The sequence below is a fragment of the Leopardus geoffroyi genome, chromosome D3 (assembly GCF_018350155.1).
Source record: "Leopardus geoffroyi isolate Oge1 chromosome D3, O.geoffroyi_Oge1_pat1.0, whole genome shotgun sequence".
Lineage (NCBI taxonomy): Eukaryota > Metazoa > Chordata > Mammalia > Carnivora > Felidae > Leopardus > Leopardus geoffroyi.
This window is the reverse complement of record NC_059339.1, coordinates 13,756,777-13,777,316: the sequence shown is the minus strand read 5'-3', so window position 1 is coordinate 13,777,316 and position 20,540 is coordinate 13,756,777. Positions and strand designations below refer to the sequence as shown.

At 52.1% G+C, this 20,540-nt stretch overlaps 2 protein-coding genes across 2 annotated transcripts in view; one reads left to right on the top strand and one right to left on the bottom strand.

Annotated features, from left to right (window-relative positions):
- Positions 1-807: 807 nt before the first annotated feature.
- HRK (harakiri, BCL2 interacting protein) lies at positions 808-19,597 on the top strand. The gene is made up of 2 exons (XM_045457949.1): positions 808-1,302; positions 18,241-19,597. The coding sequence occupies exon 1, from the start codon at positions 971-973 to the stop codon at positions 1,244-1,246; it is 276 nt and encodes a 91-aa protein (XP_045313905.1). The 5' UTR covers positions 808-970; the 3' UTR covers positions 1,247-1,302; positions 18,241-19,597.
- RNFT2 (ring finger protein, transmembrane 2) overlaps positions 5,454-20,540 on the bottom strand; it is a 90,569-nt gene continuing 75,482 nt past the window's right edge. Inside the window, exons 11-12 of the mRNA XM_045457947.1 lie at positions 6,403-6,452; positions 5,454-5,800 (exon numbers count right to left, since the gene is read on the bottom strand). Coding sequence (XP_045313903.1) covers positions 5,722-5,800; positions 6,403-6,452 — 129 coding nt within the window. The 3' untranslated portion in view covers positions 5,454-5,721. The remainder of the gene's footprint in view (positions 5,801-6,402; positions 6,453-20,540) is intronic.

Here is a 20,540-nt window from a genome sequence, read left to right as displayed (position 1 = left end):
TCGTCGGCCCCAGAGGGTCTGTGTCTCCACTGCCCATTAAATCGGGATCGCCGCTAGAAACTGGAGCCCCGGCAGGAACACAATATTCACAAGGAAGCAGACAAAAATAAGTTACCTTCTAGAAAGCCCTTTGCGAGGGTCTTTTCGGGTGCGGTGCGTCGCGAATGCGCGCCTCTGCGCCCCTCCGGGGCTAAGGATCGACCCCTCTCACCCCCCCCCACCCCACCTCCATCAAGCGCTCTAGAGGCGGTGGGGGCGCTTAAGGGCCTGGCCGGGAAGCTCAGAGCGGGGTGGGGGCGTGTGTTGGGTGTATTCAAATCCGAAGCCTATAGGTGCCGAGTCAGACCTGAAAGTGGGCAAGTTGGGTCGCATCTGGCTCTCTCAGGAGATCTCGAATCAACCCACCTCCCCAAAACAAAACAATAGCCTCGGAATATTTTTGAATAATGCAGCCGGATTCGATACCAGCTCCATCCAAAACGGCAAACCAGCCTGCTTCCCTCGCCAAATCGGAACCGGAGCTTTATTCAGGAGAAAGGGAAGGAGAAGGCCTTCGCTCGCGCTCTCCGCCTCCGCGGGGCCCCACGCGACCCCCCAGGCCCGAGACCTCGCCGGCGGGGGCCTCGCCGCGTCCCCGCGGGCCGCGCTCCTCCTCTCCCAAACGCGCGCCCTCTCGCTGCCGGCGCCGCTAGGGTTAAAAGTTACCTCTCGGTTTCTTCTGCCTGCAGCCCCCCCCCCCCGGGGGCCGGATGATGTAACCCCCCTCCCCGCGCCCTCCCCGCCCCCCTCCACCATGTGACACTTTAATTAATAATAGCGCCGTCAGCACAACAAACGCACAACACAAGGAGAAACTTGGTGTCCAGGGGAGGCCCCCGGCGGCTGCAGCGCGGCGGAGGCAGGCGCAGAGGCCGGAGGGAGCGGAGGCGAGGGGCGGCCCGAGCGCGGGGAGGGAGAGAGGCGAGCGGTCATGTGCCCGTGCCCCCTGCACCGCGGCCGCGGCCCCCCGGCCGTGTGCGCCTGCAGCGCGGGCCGCCTGGGTCTGCGCTCGTCCGCCGCGCAGCTCACGGCCGCTCGGCTCAAGGCGCTCGGCGACGAGCTGCACCAGCGCACCATGTGGCGGCGCCGCGCGCGGAGCCGGAGGGCGCCGGCGCCCGGCGCGCTCCCCACCTACTGGCCCTGGCTGTGCGCGGCCGCGCAGGTGGCGGCGCTGGCGGCCTGGCTGCTCGGCAGGCGGAACTTGTAGGAACGCGGGGCTTCTTGGTGGGGCCGGAGCCGAGACCCAGCCGGAGAGAGCAACAGGTACGCGAGCGAGCGCCAGGGCGCGGTGGCTGGAGACTGGTCACGCAGGGCAGGCCGGGAGCGGGAGAGCGACAAGTTTGCTTTCTTCCCTTCCCATCCCTTTCTTCCTCTGCTCCCTCCTCGCGCCAGGATCGCCACCCCCCTCGCCTCCAGCTCCCATCTCTCCTTCCAAGTGTCAGCTCAGCTATTCCTGTCCTCCTCTCCCGACTCCTTAAGCGCATCTTGCCACTCTCTCCAGTGGGATGGCTTTGGGAGGACTTTGCCCCCCTCCCCCCCCCCCCCCCCGGCCCCGTAATGCCCACCGGCGCCGCAAGTAAACACACAATGCCAGCAAAAAGTGTGCTTGCTAGGAGTGCGTAGTTGCGAGCTACGCCAAAGAATTCTAACCTATCGCGGGTTCAGGGCAGGTCTCCCGTCCTCTTCCAAGCCGTCTGCTGCTCCTAAGTCGCCACTGTCTCCAAACCCTCTTAAGTGGCACTTCCTCGTTTCTGTTCCTCGTTCCCTGGCGCCGGGAGCGCCTCTCTGGACTGCCTCCCCCTCCAGGTTTCCGCTGGAGCTGTCTTTCCCCTGCGGCCCGCGCACTTTGCAGTTTTCCTCTGCTTTGCCAACTTTTTCACTCCTTCTGCAGCGAGGTGTCCCGTTGAAGGAACTGGGCCTCCGCTTCACCAGAAGGTTGGAGCTGAGACGAAGCAGGAGGTGCCCCCAAAGTGGGCTGGGATCTGAGGCTGTTAGGGAAACTCCAAGGGGAAACCTTACTAGAAGAGCATTTATTGAGCTCCTTCTGGGTGCTAGGCCCTAAAATGTTTAGGGGGGGAATGTTTGAAAGCTTGCGGTATGCTAGGCACTGCGTGCTGGTGGGAGTGGGGAGTACTGAACGCCCAGTGTGTTCGCTACCAGTGGGAGAAAGGCACTGAGCATCTTCTGTGCCCTAGGCCCTTGGGGTTGGGGACCTACTGAGCACCAGCTGTGCGCCTAGGGGAGCAGCCGTGTAAGGGACTGTCTTCTCAGATTCTGGAACAGAGCAGAACTGCAGAGAATGGGGAAGGAGAGAAAATCAGCCCGAGCCCACCCTAGGTGGGTCTAGGGCTGGAAGGTGAAGGTCGAAGCTGAGAAAGCCAGCGGCCCCGGGTGCCACGACCCCACAGATGCCGAGCGCTCGGCCCTGGCCGAGTCCTGGCCGAGCCCCGCCGTGCGCCGACACCCTGGGAAGCTGGCGCGGCGCCCGCGGAGAGAGGCGGCAGCCGGAGCGTGGGGGGTGACAGCGCCAGGGGAGCTGCGGGGGTGCGCAGGGTGTGAGCCGGGAGCGCGGGCGACAGATGTCGCGTGGGCCGGCGCAGCCCTGGCGCTGGCGAAGAGAGGTGCGTGCTTCGGGACGCTCTCTGCCCGGCCCCTGGAGGTCCCATCCGGGGCAGGTCGAATCCCAGGGGCAGGAGCCACCTTCTGGACGGGGCGCGTGGGATGGGGGTGGGGCAGAAAAAGGGAGTCGAGCGGGAGGCGCGAAGCCCAAAGCGTGGAATTTACGCAAGGGCAGACAGAAAGCGGAAGGAGAGGGAAATAAAAAGCGGGCGGCGAGACCAGGATAGAAAGATGAGGGAGCCGGAGAAAAAGAGAAACGGCTTGGAAAACAAATTGCAAGATAGTGGGGATGTGAATTAGAAGGAAGATGCGAGCAAGGGGAACCCAGTCAGAGGACTGGGACGCGGCTTCCCACGGTCTTGGGGTCCAGGCGGGGCTGGGAGAGCGCTCCCTTCCCAGGACGGGGCGGTGCGGGCTGCTGAGCGCCCACCCCGGGGTGGGGGGCGGAGAACGAGCCGTGCGCGCGTCGGGGCTGGGGGTGCTCCCGGGGCCCGCGGTGGAGGCGGCCCCGGGAGGTGGCGGGAGACCTCCGAGAGGGCGCGCGGTGAGGACGGAGTGCGCCCCTGTGCGCCCAGGCCGGGAACAGGGGGCGGGGGTTGGAGCTGGGAGACCCGGGTCCACGCAGCGGGGGAGGGGGCCCGACGGGAGCTTCGCGGCGGCGGCAGATAATTGCCGGTGTAGGATGTATTGCCCCCTCCTCCCTTCGCTTCTGCCCCAGAGTTCCGGGCCGCTTCTCGACTCCAGATCACCCCTGGGTTCTTCTTTCCCCTCCTGAGTCCCGCCTGGCCTCCCCGGCAGCCACACCCTCCCGAGTTCTCCCTCCTCGCCTCCCCTGACCCCAGAATGCCGTGGGCTTCCCCGGGGCGCCGCGCCTCCCTCCGTCGGGACACCAGCGCTCGTGTCCTGGGGTTCGCCAGGCGTGGGCTTCCAGCCTCCGTCCCCCTGTCTGAGGAACTCGCGTTCCCGGCCCCGCCGCCTACCAGCCTGCAGCTCGCTCGGGCCTTTCGTGTGCGTTTGGCTTACCTGGGGGGACACCCGTCTTTTCCAGGCCTCTCCGGCAAGTTGGGAAGAAGTGAAAGACAATCCACTGGAGAAAGACAATTTGTTGAGTTCTGTCTGTGGTCCTCTCCGCTTTTCCTACCCGAGAGGGAAAGTGGGAATGCTCACGGGATGACTTAGGAATTTCAGGGAGGCCTGAGTCAGCCCTGTGGGGCAGGCCCTTCTTTTAGGCGTTAAGGGTGACCTTGGCTATATGCAAGACAACAATTTCAACAAGCTTATTTTGAGCTGCTGCTGTGAGCCGGCGGTACTTTTCTCAGACGCCATCATTAAACAAACAAACAAACACCCCAGACTCAGTTTTCCCCATATGTAAAATGGGGACCATGATAGTCCTTGGGGGCAAAGGTGTTGTCAAGAGGGTAAAATGAATTCACCTACAGAGGGTTCTAGAACAGTGCCAGAGGCATGAGAAGTAGATATAAAGGTAAGCTGTCATGCTTATGATTGTGCATCTAATACCTTTCTTTCCCCCAAAGAGATCACTTTCTATTGTTGGCAATTGCTGGCAATTCCCCACCATCCCTACATGCCCTCTTGGGGACTCAGAGCCAGAGAGGCCAGGATAGTACAACGGTAAAGAGCATGGGTTTAGGGACCGGATGGGCCTGGACTGAAGTCCCGGCCCAGGAACTTGCTGGCACTGTGACCTTGGGCAAGAATCATAACCTTTCTGAGCCTTTATCTGTAAACCGGAGCTGTGTCTCTTCTAGAGTTGTTGAGGAGGCTGATGGGGGGAGCATCCATTTAAAGTACCCGAGGCAGCGCCTGGCACTTAGTTCACCCATCAGAGGCCGTTATGAAATGGGTCGTGCCATTCTGATGATTTCAAAGGGGAAACTGAGGCAGAGAGGGTTCACTGAGTCCCAAAGCGTTGGTGGCAACATCAGAAATGGAATTGGGAGTTTCTGTCTCTGAGCACACAGTTGCCCCGGCCTCAACCCCGCCCGGCCCAGATGACTTGGGGGTGCAGGGGAGAAGACACTGGCAGAAAGCAGAGGGGGGAAGAGTCATGAATTCCTGCACTAGCCAGATTCCCTTTCTCTGAGAGCCTCAGGGGAGTCTCCTTGGAGGCTGAGGAGGCCAAGGGGAGATGGGTGTGATTGAAGCAGTCACTGCAAAAGGTTCCAGAGAGAACAAAAGATGCTTTCTGGTGAGCACTGGCTGGTGGAGGAGGGGAGGGAGGCAGAACCGTGCCCTGGGAGGGGGCAGGGAGGGAGAGAGAAAGCAGCTGGGGAGTCTGGCTGGGAGAAGGGGCCAAAGGTGGGCAGACCCTTGCCTTGGGATGAAGAAGAAGGGGAAAAGAGGACTCCGCAGGCCCAAGAGGCAACACGGTTGGGGACAAGGAAGATAATGGGCCAGCAGCAGCCTGCTTTAATGAATTACTGACAGCCTGGCCTGCCAGACGGACGTGCTAACTGGTTCTTGGCAGGTACTTTGGGGACTAAGTGGTTAAACCTGGAGGCGCCTCCCTGCAGCCTCCCACCCAGCCGCTGCACCCCTGCCAGGATTACTTCTAGAGCCTGAAAGCCTAGGCCAGGGGAGGGAGCAACCCATAGGGAAGGAGACAGCTGTTGGGGAGGTACCCCCCGGGAAGGGGCCAGATGTGCAGGACCTTGGCAGCCTTCCCACCACATGGTCCCTGTCTGGAGTCACCCGCTTGCCTAGAGACAGGCCAGGGCACAAGTGGCTGAGCTGGCGTGTAAAAACAGCCGTACCCCGGGATAATTAAATACACCCCCAGAGGTGGGCAGGCTGGATTTGGCAGTTTCTGGCTTTTGACAGTCGGCTTTTCAGACCTACACTGGGGGTAGGGAGGGAGCAAAGCGGGGGCTTCTCTTTCCCCTCTGGTCATCCCCAGCGTGATGTGTGATAGGATTTCATGCCCCACAGTCCATGACTTGCTTGTCACATAGTAGGCATACGATAGCTGTGTGATGAATAAATGAATCAACCCGAAACTATTCAAGGTAGGTATTCCCAAATCCAGCTGCTTTCACTTACTCAACAATTCGTTACTGAGTACCTACTGTCTGAAGGGCGTGGTGGACACAGGGAGGACACAGACAAAGAAGTCCCGGCCCTTTAGGGGGAAGAGACAGATGATACGTTAGATGACAGAAAGATTGTTTTGGTTATTATTGCTGTGTAACTAATTACTCCAAAGCTCAGTGGCTTAAAACAATTGTCTGACTATGCTCATACATCCTGTGGGTTAGGGATTCGGAGACGGCATAGCAGGGGCGACCAGCTCCAGGCCGGTTGGGGGCTGGAATCACGGTGGGCATGGGGAGGAGGTCGCGGGGATCTTCGCTGCGCCTCCTTTGTGGCCTGGGCTTTTCCAGAGCCTGGCAGCCTCACGGTGGTTGGATTCTGACCTGGTGACTCAGAGCTCCAAGAGCGAGTTTCCAGGGGACCCAGGAGAAGCTGCTTTGCCTTTTTCTGACCCAACTTCAGAAGTCACTTAAGTTAGAAGTAAGTCACAAGCCAGCCCATATTCAAGGGGAGTGGAATTAGACACCACCCCACGGGGGAGTGGCAAGGTTCTAGAATAGCATGTGGGACTGGAGATAATGTGGCCGTTTTTGGATTATGCAATCTCACACAGATAATTTCAGAAAGTGCCAAGGACTCTGATGGTGTTACAGGAAGGTCATGTAATAGAGAGCCCAGGGGACTCCTTACCTGCCGTGGTTAGGGATGGCCACTTTCAGAAGGAGCCAGGGGACCAGTGACTGGAATGACAAGAAGGAGCCAGCCACGTGAAGGCCTGCAAGAAAGGTGTTCCGGGGAGAGAACAGCAAGTCCAGTGGCCCGGGAAGGGAGACTTTGCACGGTGTGTTTGAGGAAGAAACAAAACCTGAGTAGTGTGGCTAATGCCATATGAACTTGGGGAAGCAGTCTGAGAGGTGAGGAAGGGCTGGCTAATAATCAGGCCATGGTGAGACGGCCAAGTTTGGTTCTAAGGTCAATAGGCAGAAGGGGGTGAGAAAATCAAGCTCGGAGACTCTTTTATCGGTAATGGCGCACGGGCAGGTGCGTCGTAAGGTGGGGGATTAGACGTGACTCAGGAAAGAGGGCAACATTCCATCACCAGCTACAACATGCACACTGGGATGCGGGGAGGAACGAGTCCCAGCTCCTGGCCTCAGATGCTCCTAGACTTCAGGGGCTGGAGATCCTGGCTCTCTCACCGCAGCAGCCTCTCGGTGGAAATGAGCCCGTTCACCTTCTGCCAGGGTCTGAGAGGTCCTGATTCCTCTACCAGCTCACTGATGCCCAACCTTTGGTGCCCTCAGAACGTTGTGGATCCTGGCTGGATTTCCATTACGTAAGAAATGCCACCAATCAACTCAGGATCGTCTCCCTGCCTCCTTCCTGCCCTACAGCGGTGTCCCTGCTATTGGGTGGGGGAACATGAAATGAAGTTACTTTGGGAAACTTTATGTAATATCCCCATTAAAAAATATCTTGGGGTGCCTGGGTGGCTCAATCGGTTAAGCGTCTCGCTCTTGATTTTGGCTCAGGTCGTGATCTCCCATTCTGTGAGTTCAAGCCCCGTGTCTGGCTCCTCACCGACCACCAACATTGTGGAGCCTTCTTGGGATTCTCTCTCTCTGTCCCTCCCTCTCTCTCTGCCCCTCCCCCGCATTCTCTCTCTCTCTCAAAATAAACTTTTAAAAAGTCGTAAAAATAGCTTTTTCTTGATTACAAAAAATATTACAAATTCATTAACAAATACTTGGAAAACGCTGAATAAAAGACAGTTTTTTTTGATTATTTCCATCTCACTACCCACTCTTCATATTTTCTTCTTTCTTTATTTAAAAAAATTTTTTTTAATGTTTATTCATTTCTGAGAGACAGAGACAGAGCACACGTGTGGGAGGGGCAGAGAGAGACAGACAGACACAGAATCCAAAGCAGGCTCCAGGCTCTGAGCTGTCAGTACAGAGCCCCACGCAGGGCTCCAACACATGAATTGCAAGATCATGACCTGAGCTGAAGTCAGATGCTTAACCGACTGGGCCCCCCCAGGCACTCCCCACTGTTAATATTTTCAATAGACTTCTTTCCATTTTCAAAAAGACATTGAATCACTCGCTCTAAATATATTCTCTGTAATCTGACTTTTCCATCATAGCACAGACATGTCTCCATGCCTTGAAATATTTTCTACGACACACTTAGAGGTCACTTACTATTTCATCATTCTGCTGTCCTGCCATTTATGTTCCCAATCCACTATTGTTGGGCATTTAGGTTGTTTCCAACATGATGATGAAGCATCCTTGTATATTACTCTTAGGGCACATCACAGATGATTTTCTTAAAAATGCCTACAAGTGGAACTTTGATATCAAAGCATATGTAAACATTCTTTCATTACAACAGTTGTCTAAAGGGTATAAAACCTTTTTTTTTCTTTAATGTTTAGTTTTGAGAGAGATAGAGAGTGCAAGTGGGGAAGGGTAGAGAGAGAGAGAGAGAGAGAGGGAGACACAGAATCCGAAGCGGGCTCTAGGCTCCAAGCTGTCAGCACAGAGCCAGACACAGGGCTCGAACCCATGAACTGTGAGATCATGACCTGAGCCGAAGTCGGACACTTAACCAACTGAGCCACCCAGGCGCCCCCTTTTTTTAAAATAGGCTTCATGCTCAGTATAGAGCCCAATTCGGGGCTTGAACTCACAACCCTGAGATCAAGACCTAAGCTGAGAGCCACACAGGCGCCCTGGTTGGGGGTGGGGGGGGGGGGTGGGGAGGAGGGAAATCTTGTGGTTAAGGTCCAGAGGGTTTTCTAGACAAACACTGCCATTTGTTTCCATATGTCATTCATGTCACTGGCTTCTATATACAAGATGGGTTTGAGCTTGGCTCTTGAGTTGGCCATCCTCAGCTAAATCTATGTTGTTTTTTTGTGGAATGTTCTTCGTGGACCACACCTCTAGCTATTGTTGGAGTGCCCAAGAGTAGGGATGACTCCTTACATGTCCATCCCGACGTTGGGAAAGAGCTCCAAGTCTGAGCAATGTTACTAAGGGTTTGGAGAGCTTCCCTGCCTGCCTGGCTCTACCTAGCACCATGGTACAGCCATGTACCATGTACATCGGATATTCTTGGATCTAGCACATGGTGCTTAACAAATACTGAAGGATGCTAATATATACTGATGATGGGGAAACTTAGCTTTTGGTAGGGGGAGGTCTTCAGAGAGTGGGAATGTGTCAGGGGCAATGGGATAGACTTAAGAAGAGGTCACTTTCAAAGACAGCCCAGATTTGAAATGTTTTAGTTGGCACACCACAGGCTCTAAGTCTTGATTCTGAAATTTTAACCACTGGTAACTGTTCATCCTGTTCACCCAGATTTTATGCGGAGGCAGGACAGCTTGGTGGAAAGTGACACGAACTTTGGAGTCAGGCTGACTTTTGGATCAGGTCCGAATCTGCCACTTACCAAACATCCCTTTACCTTCTGAGCAGTGTGAGGCATGCCACTATGTTGAGAAAATGGTAGAGAATGGTCAATGGTAGTGTGGGATATGTGTCGTTCTTATTTGGGATAAAATTCAGTCCTTGGGTCCGTATTCAGAGTATGGTGGGGAACTCATACTGGACTTTTGCAAGCCTTTTGTTTAAAGCCATTGCCAGTCTTGCCTCCCCCACTCTGTGGCTCACCAGCAGCCTGCTTAAGCCACTGTGCCAGGGCTGGGAGAACCTCCAGAACAGGACTTCCCAACCTGGGCAACACTGGCTTCCAGGTCTTCTGAGAGCACCAATCAGGTCTATTTTGCCCACCATTGTATCCCAGCCCCCAGCATGGTGACTAGCACAGAGCAGGCATCCAGTAACTACTGAATGAATGAATGGATAAATGGATGAATGGATGGGTGGATGGATAAATGAATGAATTGGGGGGACACCTCAAGGAATTTGGGAACCCTCCAAAATTCCACATAGAATTGGCTGACTTCATACTCCTCTGTTTCTCCCTAGTTGAGAGGGAAACCAAGGCTTTGACCCAGTTCTCCTAAGATCTATGACCATAAAAGGTCACCATTCTAGAAATATAGCCAGAGCTAGACAGGACCTTAGAGACCACCTGGCCCAACTCCCTCACTTTCCAGACAGGGACACTGAGGCACAAAGATGGCTGCTGAGGGTTAAGATGAGGTGGCCTTCAATGCCAGCTGACTCTAAGAGTTTGAACAAGTTTTCACACCTGGTGGTCTCCCAGCTGAATCTGACCTGCAGTTGCTTTTTCTTTCTTTCTTTTCTTTCCTTTTCTTTTTTTTTTTTGACTACCGTGTCTTCCCCCACCCCCGCCGGGCACTGAAAAATCAGGCACTTTCTTACAGAAGTCTGTACTTATGGTTTTTCTTGAAAAAAACAAAATGGAAAGGTCTGACAAGACTGAGTCTGTATTCCCACGTGGCAGCAAAAGCCTGGATGAATATCAGAAGCCCCTTTAGATGGGATACAGACTCTCGGGATACCCCGACCCCTCCCGGCACATTTCTCAGGTCCCAGGCAAGCATTTAAATTTGCAAGGAGGCCTGCTTTAGGGGACCACCTTGTCAGACATCCCAGGATGCATACACACACCCACCCACATACCCTATTTTAAATAAGTGAGATCATCTGTTCATGTTGCTCTGTAATCCGCTCCCCCCCCCCCCCCACTAAAAATAGACTGCCGAGCTCTTCCTGTGTCAACCAAGAAAGGTTTCATCACCCTTTTGAATGGCTGTATGATGCTCCATTGTTGGATGAGCCATGACTCACTTACTTGGTCAACCCCCACCCCCCGCCCCCCAGGACATGTACGCCGTTTCTCATTGTCTGATAGCATGAACAAGGTATATTCTGGTTTGGACAATTTTGCAAAAAAAAAAAGGGGGGGGAAGCTCCTAGGGGTGAAATTATTGGGTCAAGGAATGTGCGTGTTATAACAGGTGACTCATCTGGGGAGACACTCTAAGGAGGGTCTGCCCGTTTGGTGTCATTTCTCTGCTGCGTCGCTCAGGGCTACCCCCACCCTCAGGGCTACCCGTCCGGATGTCTGGTTTGCGAGCATACAGTCCACCTGCTGTCACTCGTAGTGGACAGAAGCTCCCAGTTCTCTGCTCTCTCCTCACAGGCTTTACGTAATCAATAATGACTCACCGAGGGGCGCCTGGGTGGCGCAGTCGGTTAAGCGTCCGACTTCAGCCAGGTCACGATCTCGCGGTCCGTGAGTTCGAGCCCCGCGTCAGGCTCTGGGCTGATGGCTCAGAGCCTGGAGCCTGTTTCCGATTCTGTGTCTCCCTCTCTCTCTGCCCCTCCCCCGTTCATGCTCTGTCTCTCTCTGTCCCAAAAATGAATAAACATCGAAAAAAAATTAAAAAAAAAATAACGACTCACCGAAGCACTGATAACTGCCCAGTGATAGCCGTGGTATTCACTGGTACCCCTGATAACTAGTCCCTGAGACCAGGGTGCCAGCGGCTTCCAGAGGCTGCCGGATGGCCTCTTCCTCTCTCACGTCGTGCCTCAGATCCAGCCTCCTGCCTTTTTGATCCCTTCACCCTCCCATCTCCTTGGCACCCACCGCCCTAAGTGGGCAGCATGAACTACAGGGATGGAGACTGAAGTGAAGACACAGACCAGAGCAGGCGTCCCTCCAGGAGAATTCTGCACGGAGACCTTTGTCCCCATGACTCTTAGGCGCTGGGACTGACCGCGGGGACCATCTGAACTCTGCGGTCAAAATAAGCTCCCTGAAACCAAAGGCGGAGAGTGGGGAAGTTGCCACCCCTATTCCCTCGTTCACGTACCCACGGTCCCCCGACAGGTTGAAATGGGCCCCTATTCTGTGTAGGACATCGTGCTGGGCTCTGGGGATCCAAGGACGAAGGGGAGAGACACGGTGTCTGTTAACGCACAGAGAATATTCTGGGAGGTGTAGCCGTGGAGTGAAGGGGGCTTTCTTTTCATTTCTTTATCCTTCTCTGCGGTTTGAATTTGTAACTTAACATGTGTGCAAACAGCAAGAGCAAAAAAAGATGTTTTTAAAAATGAAATATTGGGACCTCCTAGGAAGGAAGCCAAGAGTCTTCATCTCCGATATAGGAAGAAGGGGGTGAGCCTCCCGCTTGCTCTCCTGCGTCAGTGGAGCTGGCCGTTCACCGCTTCCCCCCTTCACGCCCACAACAGGGTGACAGGACCGTGGCCCAGGGAGGCAGGACCCTGAGGGGCCATGTTCTCCCCTCTCCCTGCCTGCCCCCTCCATTCGGTGGGTGCAAAGGGGAAACAGGGACATTTTTTTAAAGGCAAAGTTTCATGTATCTCTTCAGCTGTGAGCTTTGGTTCTGAGTCAGCATTTGAGAAGGTGTTTTATGAGCCAAGTTTGAGGAAAAACATCTCAGGGAGTAGGACAGTGGGTCACAGGGGATGACAGACTTTGTTTTTTACAAATACAGCTGAGGGGGACCTGGGTGGCTCAGCTGGTTGAGCGTTCAACTCTTCATTTTGGCTCAGGTCGTGATCTCACTGGTCGTGAGATCGAGCCCCGGGTCGGATTCTGCGCTGACAGCAGGGAGCCTGCTTGGGATTCTCTCTCTGTCTGCCCCTCCCCCATTCACACTCTCTCTCTCAAAATAAATAAACGTTTAAAAAAATAAAATAAAAATACAGCTGACTCTTGAATAACATGGGTTTGAACTGCATAGGCCCAGTTGTATGCAGATTTTTGGGGATGAATTCAGTCTAGTACTGTCCACATATTTTCTCTTCCTTACGATGTTCTTAATATATTTTCTTTCCTCTGGATTGCTTTATTCTAAGAATGTAGCAAATATGACACATATAACACACAAAATAGGTGCTAATTGACTGTTTATGTTATGAACAAGGCTTCCAGTCAACATATGAGTAGTTAAGTTTTAGGGGAGTCAAAAGTTATATGGGGATTTTCAACTACGTGGGGCGGGGGGGGGTGGGGTCAGCGCCCCTCACCCCTGCATTGTGCAAGGGTCAACTGTAGTTTTATTTTATTTTATTTTCATTTTTAAATTTTTACTTATTTTTTAAATTTTTTTCTAACATTTATTTTTGAGAGACGGAGTGAGACAGAGCACGAATGGGGGAGGGTTGGGGGTGGGGGGGGGACACAGAATCCAAAGCAGGCTCCAGGCTCTGAGCTGTCAGCACAGACTTGAACTCATGGACTGTGAGATCATGACCTGAGCCAAAGTCGGCCACCCAACCGGCTGAGCCACCCAGCGCCCCTGTAGTTTTAATTTTTTTTTTTTCAACGTTTATTTATTTTTGGGACAGAGAGAGACAGAGCATGAACGGGGGAGGGGCAGAGAGAGAGGGAGACACAGAATCGGAAACAGGCTCCAGGCTCTGAGCCATCAGCCCAGAGCCCGACGCGGGGCTCGAACTCACGGACCGCGAGATCGTGACCTGGCTGAAGTCGGACGCTTAACCGACTGCGCCACCCAGGCGCCCCTGTAGTTTTAAATTATATAATTACTACTTGTTCCTGGAGAGGAAACAAAAAAGAAAGAAAGAAAAATGACAAATGATACAGAAGTGTATAAAGTGCTTTCACTCTGTCCCCAAAGTCACTCTCCTGTGTAACTTTCAGTCTGGAGTACATTGCAACGATCATAATAGCAGACCTTACTATGTGCTGAACTTCTAAGTGCCTCACATATGTTAATAACTTTTAGTCCTCACATTGACACGGTGAAATTCACTGTTCCTCCCCCTACTTCCATATAGGGCACCTCGGGGCCCAGAGAGGTTAATAACTGGCCCAAGGTCACACAGCTTTTAAGTGTCTGAATCAGGATTCCCACTCAGGTGTTGGGCTCCAGAGTCTGTGCTCTTAACCATTATGCTATTTTGCATATCTGTGCACTGTTTTTTATATGGATATATAGAGATATATAGATATCTGTACATATGTATAGACACATACACGTATACATATTCATTAAAGGGAAAAAGATCTGAGATCATACTATTTGGCCATTTGCTCTTTTCAATTAAGAATCAGAACATGGGAATGCAAATTGGTGCAGCCGCTCTGGAAAACGGTACGGAGGTTGCTCAAAAAATTAAAAGTAGAACTGCTCTATGACCCAGCAATTGCGCTGCTAGGTATCTATCCAAGGGATACAGGTGTGCTGTTTCGAAGGGACACATGCACCCCCATGGTTACAGCAGCACTTTCAACCATAGCCAAAGTATGGAAAGAGCCCAAACATCCATTGATTGATGAATGGATAAAAAATTTGTGGTATATATATACAATGGAGTATATAGCAATCAAAAAGAATGAAATCTTGCCATTTGCAACTACGTGGATGGAACTGGAGGGTATTATGCTAAGGGAAATTAGTCAGAGAAAGACAAATATCATATGACTTCACTCATAGGAGGACTTGAAGACACAGAACAGATGAACACAAGGGAAGGGAAGCAAAAATAACATAAAAACAGGGAGGGGGACAAAACAGAAGAGACTCTTAAATATGGAGAACAAACAGGGTTACTGGAGGGGTGGTGGTGGGGGGGATGGGCTTAATGGGTAAGGGGCATTAAGGAATCTACTCCATAGTTGCACTATATGCTAACTAACTTGGATGTAAATTTAAAAAACAAAAAACAAAACAAAAAAAGAATCGTAACATACTTTGGGGCCCCTGGGTGGCTCAATCGGTTAAATGTCTGACTCTAAGTTTTGGCTTGGGTCATGATCTCGCGGTTTTGTGAGTTTGAGCCCCATGTGCTTGGGATTCTTTCTCTCTCTCTCTCTCTCTCTCTCTCTCCCTCTGTCTCTGGCTCTTCCCTGCTCATACTGTCTCTGTCTCTCTCAAAAATAAACTTAAAACAAATTAAAAAAAAAAAAAGAATCGATCCACCTCCTTCTCATTTGCATGTAGCTTAATGTATTCATCCAGTCTCCTGCTGATGGACATATGGGTTGTTTCCAAACTGCTGCTCTTAGCGACAAGCTGGAGGGAACACCCTTGACCATATTTAGGTGACTACTTCTGTGCGCTAGGTCCCTAGGCTACCGTGTTCCCTTTAAGATCCCCAGAAGTGTAGGCACAGGCCCCCTCTCTGGGTGTAGGACGTGGTTACACGGCACCACTGGCCACGCAGAGGCATCCTCCTGATGTCCATCTGTCACTAACAACAACCTGCAAGCAGGACATAAACAGGCGTGGCAATTTGTCCATTTAAGTGCGCCGGGAGGCCCTTAGGAAGACACGTTATAGGCTTAATGATTTACAGGTAGGAAAAGCGAAAATCCTTTGCTGGTCCTACCTAATCTTGCAAGAAGATGCCATTCCTTCTGTGGATGGAGCAGGTTAGTGCTGTGAAAACAGAGGTTCCTTACCTCTCCTGATGCCATTGTTATTTTCCCTTCGTCGCTTTCAGGGGACATACCTATGCAGCCTCACTCTGCACAGCTTTGGGGTGCAGGTCCCTGCTCATCATGGTCCCCGGATTGAGCCATATGTGTCTTGACCTTGTCCTCTGCTCTGGCCCTTTCCCCACATAAATGATCCTTCCTTCTTCCAATTAGTATTATTTTTGAGAGAGCTCGAGCAGAGGAGGGGCAGAGGAAGAGGGAGAGATAATCTTAGGCAGGCTTCATGCCCAGCACGGAGCCCAACATGGGGCTTGATCTCACGACCGTGAGATCATGACCTGAGCCAAAATCAAGAGTCAGACGCTTAACCGACTGAGCCACCTGGGTGCCCTCCTTCTTCCAATTATTGAGAAAATATGAATGCATATCTTAAAGGTCCAGTTCAAATCTGGCTTCCGCTCTGAAGCTTTCCCGGTGAGCACAGCCATTTCCTGACTTCTGATAGTGGTAGACAATGGTCTTCCACAGTTCTGGCCTCTGACATATCCTGTCTCCCAGAAAAAGACTGGAGGCAAATCGAGGACAGGTACTGGCCTCATCTAGTGCCCAGAGCGATGCTTAGCAGAAAGTCAACGTGCTCAGTAGCACGTAGATGTGGTTCCTCTCTCTCCCTCCATCCTTCCTTTTTGTGCGTGCTGAAGGCAGCGTCATCCTCTTAAGCTAATGCTGCAAGGTTCCACCGATTTTTTGAAGATCGGTGTGAGTAGGAGCCAACAAAGCGAGCTTTTGTGAATTGAGCGTGTTTATCAACTGAGTTGGTGGACGACTGATTGATTCGGCATCCCCTGAACGCATAGGGTGGCAACACGATAATACAGAAGTCCTGCTGTGCTCTGCCCTCATGGGACGAAAGGGGTTCGTGGTGACAGGGGTCCTCTGCCTCCACCTGAGCAGGTCGGGGCAAAAAGGACTGAGGTCACTGATTTGGATGGCCGTCCGCTAATGTAGACTGTCAGGTCCATGGGATTAGGACTCCGTTCGTGCAGACATATATATTGGGTAAAGGTCCAAGTAAGAGGCAGAGAGTACCCCCAGGCTGGTAACCAGAGAAGAAGTTAGTGAAGGTTTGGTGACAGGGTGTAGACAGGGTTTAGGAAACTAAGGAGGAGTAACACAGTACTACAGGGCTGGCCACAGAGGAGAGCCGTCCTTCCCGGCCTGAAGGGCTGAGGTGAGACGCTAGGACCTGGAGTCCAGCCGGGGAGCCGAGCCCAGTGGGCGCTGTGGCCCGACAGGGTAGGAGCCAGGGGAATACATACCCAGGTCTTGTACCCCATTAGGGCCTTCTGTTGAGTAGACCCAGCGGGAAAACCTATGGGTGCAGTTCGTACAGGTCAATATGCCAGGTTCTTGCCAACGTAGAAAGTGATCTCTCTCCCACCTTGTCTCCTACGCCTCTGGATTTGCACTGAGTAAGGTGCTGTCGTCTGTGAACTTACAGCCCCTGCTAACTCTCCAGCCTCACCCCTCCCCGGCCCCGTCGCCCAGGCTGTGCTGAAACCTCATCGGGCGCCTTGACCTCGTCAGGGCATTTCGCTGCTGTGTTCTCTCCCTTGTCCTGCTTCTTCCCTTCTTCCCGGCCACCTCTCCGTCCCCTTCCTCTGCTCCCTCTTCCTCCTTCTTCTGACATAATTCCCCTGCCAGAAAAATCCATCCTTTTGAAGTGCACAACTCAGTGGGTTTTATTTTAGTTTATACTTCCAGAGTCGTGCAACCAATCCCACCATCGATCTTAGAACGTTTTCGTTTCCCTAACGCAAACCCTGTCCCCATTAGCAGTGATGTCCTAATTCCCTCCTCCTCACAGCCCTGGACACCCACTAATCTACTTCTGTCTCTAAAGACTTGTCCCTTGTGGACACGTCCTATACGTGGCATCATACAATGTGTGATCTTTTGTGCCCGGCTTCTTTCATTTAGCATAATGACCTCAAGGTTCATCCAGGTCTCGTGTGAGTCCTTTTTATGGCTGAATCATACTCTGTTGTGTGGAAATACCCCACCGTATTTATCGGTTGATGGACACATGGGTTGTTTCCACTTTTTGGCTATCAAGAATAATGCTGCGGTGAACACTGATGCCCAAGTTTTTGGATGAAAATGTTTTTCGATTCTCTGGGGTATGTACTATTTGTGTGGTCCTTCCTGGAATGCCTCATCTCATCCTGGCTAATTCCCTAGCATCCTTCAGTGCTCAGTAAGGGTCTCTGCTTCCTTCTCCCAAGAGCTCTCTCTGACTCCCCCTTTCGCTTCTGGGCTCCCCTAGCTCGTGTTTATCCAGATTATGCTTCACATGACACTGCCATTGATACCGATTTCTTCTCATCTCTTTCTGGTGGCTTCAGAGCCCCTGAAGGGCAAGAACTATGTCACTGGATTTATAACACCTAGCATAGTTCTTGGTATGTTTGGCAATGAACAAAGGAATCAATGAGAATAGAGACTGTCCTACAAGTCTGCCTTGAATATGAGTCTATGAAATGAATAGATGAAGGAGCAAAAAAGGCAGCATGGTTCTGTATTCTCTCTCTTTTTTAAATGTTTATTTTTTTGAGACAGAGAGAGAGATGGAGCATGAGCGGGGAAGAGGCAGAGAGAGAGGGAGACACAGAATCAGAAGCAGGCTCCAGCCTCTGAGCTCTCAGCACAGAACCTGATGCGGGGCTCGAACTCATGAACCGTGAGATCATGACCTAAGCTGAAGTCGGATGCTTAACCTACTGAGCCACCCAGGAGCCCCTATATTCTCTTATTTAATCACAGAAGATGCTTATGTCTGAAAACAGAAATGTGTGTGTGTGTGTGTGTGTGTGTGTGTGTGTGTGTGTGTGTTTTCAAATGTTTGTTTAGGGAATGCGGCTGGATGGATGGGGCTTTGGCTGGGGCGGGGGCGGGGATGGCCACTAAATCTAGCTTCTGGGGGAACCTTTCCTCCAAATCAAAGCTCTGTCTCTCGCAGCTCTCTCCCATCCCCCTCCACCTTCCAACATCCAGGGCTGGCTGTGCAGAGGCCCAAGGCACTGACGTCATCCCCAGCAGCTGTCTGCACGTGCCTACTGACCGAAATACAAATCTTTATTTCTGCAGGTTGGTGAAAACCCTGTGTCCTTGGAGAAAGCTGGTTCCCATTTTCCTGAGGGGGAGCCCAGAGCTTGAAAGGCCGCAGTTGGCGCTTCGAGAAGGAAGTGGAGAGGCGTCTGGAGCCATAGTAGCAACGGCGGAAAGGGACTGGGGAAGCCCTTTGCATATCCAGCTGCAGAAACAGACACCCCAATGCTATTTACATACAGCTCTATATATAAAAAAAGAAAATATGAATATTACTACTCAGTGCATGTCTTGTCGAGGACACGGTCCCCTCCCTTTTCTGCACCTTCCCGTGTGAACTTTGATGCTTCCGTGTCTGGGGCACCAGAAGTGAGGTGCGTACTGTGTACCTGGAAAATCTGCAAAGACTGGTGGGAATCAGCCCCAGAGTCGACCAACCACCTGGGGAGGGATGCTGGCGGAGCGAGGGGGAAATTGCAAAAGGCAAAAAAGAAAGAAAAGAGGAAAGTAAGGAGGACGGGGGGGGGGGGGGGGGGGGGGGCAGCTCTGTTAGAGGCAGTCTGGGATTCCTCCGTTTGTAAGGCTTGACAAGTCCCCGCCTCTCTGTACCTACCCAGGTAGATAGCCTGTCCCGCTAGCACATCAAGACAGATGGGATTTATTTCCCTACCAATCTGGTGTCTGGTCCTTCACTTAGATTTTGCTGGTGCTAAGTGTGTTCTTGCTGGCACTGCTATGGGGTTCTGCGGCCAGACTGCAAGGCCAGGGGACAAGAGAGATGTCTATTTTGCTGTTTCAGATTCATTTTTTTTTAAAGGGACAAGTCGCAAAAGTGCCACTTGAGAGTCTCTTCTCTTTCTCTGTGGGGATGAAAACCCAGAGGTGTTTTGGAGCAAACCTTGGGGCCTGGGAGGGAGGAAGGGAAGGGATGGTATTGAGTGGCTCCCTGGTGGAGGCCTTTCTACCGAGGTGGAAAGCTGACCTCATATGTGACTTGTCTGCTCTGTCCTCTACCCCCGCAAAAGTGTCCTGGGAGTTCAGCCCACAGCCTCCCCCACTCCCCAAGGGGATTTCAGGGCTTAGGTTTTATGGATTAAAGAGCCAAGAAATGGCTACGTTCTGGTCAAGGGTGATTTATAAGCAAGAGGCACTGGGGGAGGGAGTGGGTCGTTTAACCGAAATGCACCAGCATCTCAGTGACTGACAGAGGATCTGATTTTGTTTTCCAGGATAAGCTCCTATTTTCAGAAGTTTCTAGAAGGGCTAAAAAAAGATGTGTGCTGGACTGAGACTTGGCTGCAAAGACTCTTCAGGGAGCAATGATTATTTTTTTGCTTTCATTAAAAAAAAAAAAACCAAACCGAGGTATTATTCCTCTGTGCTGTGTCTCCCACACTGCCATGTGCAAAGCTGAGATGGTGGGGCACCAGGATGCAGGTCACAACCCAGTCCCTATGGACAGGGGGTCCGCTGGGCTGGTTAGCAGACACCCTTGCAGTTCTAAGAGGCCAGCAGGGGGATCAGCCGTTGTTAAGGTTGACATGGGGCTGAATTATTCCCCACAGGCTTTGTTGAAAATTACCAGGTCCTTTAGAATGTAGGACCTTTTAGTGCTGTTGCAAGCTGGGAGCTGTCTTTCTTTCTTTCTTTTATCCATGCTTTATGTTTTCCTAAATGGCCCTTTAAAGAAAAATGTAACCCAAAGCTGCTGCAGGTGAGGGCGGTCCCCCCACCCCCACCCCCAGACAGCTTGTTGAGAAGGAAAGCTTGTTGATAGAGAACTTTCTTCCTTTCCTCGAGGGAGCCCTCCCCACAGTTATGTTTCCAGGGGATGGGTGTGCAGGCAGCGTCTGCCCAGAGCAGCACGCGACATCCCCACCAAGCCGCGAACTTAGAGAAGGCAAATTAATTAGAATGATACGAAACACAGTCTCTGCTTCTGTATCATCACTTTCCAAGCCAGACACTAGAGTCTTTCCAACTCACCCCATTTTCTGGGGAGGGGGTTTCCATTCCTATAATGATACGTGGTCACGGCTCTCTGCTGCTGTAAGCCTGTACCTTCCACATGGCAGTGGGGCCATGCTGCCCATCTAGACACAGGGGAAAGGGGGAAGGTCAGAGAATCCCTTTTTCAACCCTGACTTGCCTACTAGCTCATGACATTTCCACTGGAGGATCCAAACTCCAAATGCCGGGGTTGGTATTTGGGGCAATTTTGATTTCAATGAAGCCGCACTGCTGAGAGACCTGGGCACCCATGACCCTCCTGATGGAGCTTTACAGCCAAGTCCCTTGTACATAGTCTCTTGTATTAATAGAAACTGTGTATTTACCTA

What these genes read in the sequence shown, in the direction of transcription:
- HRK (XM_045457949.1), top strand. Translation starts at nt 971, where the DNA reads ATGTGCCCGTGCCCCCTGCACCGCGGCCGCGGCCCCCCGGCCGTGTGC.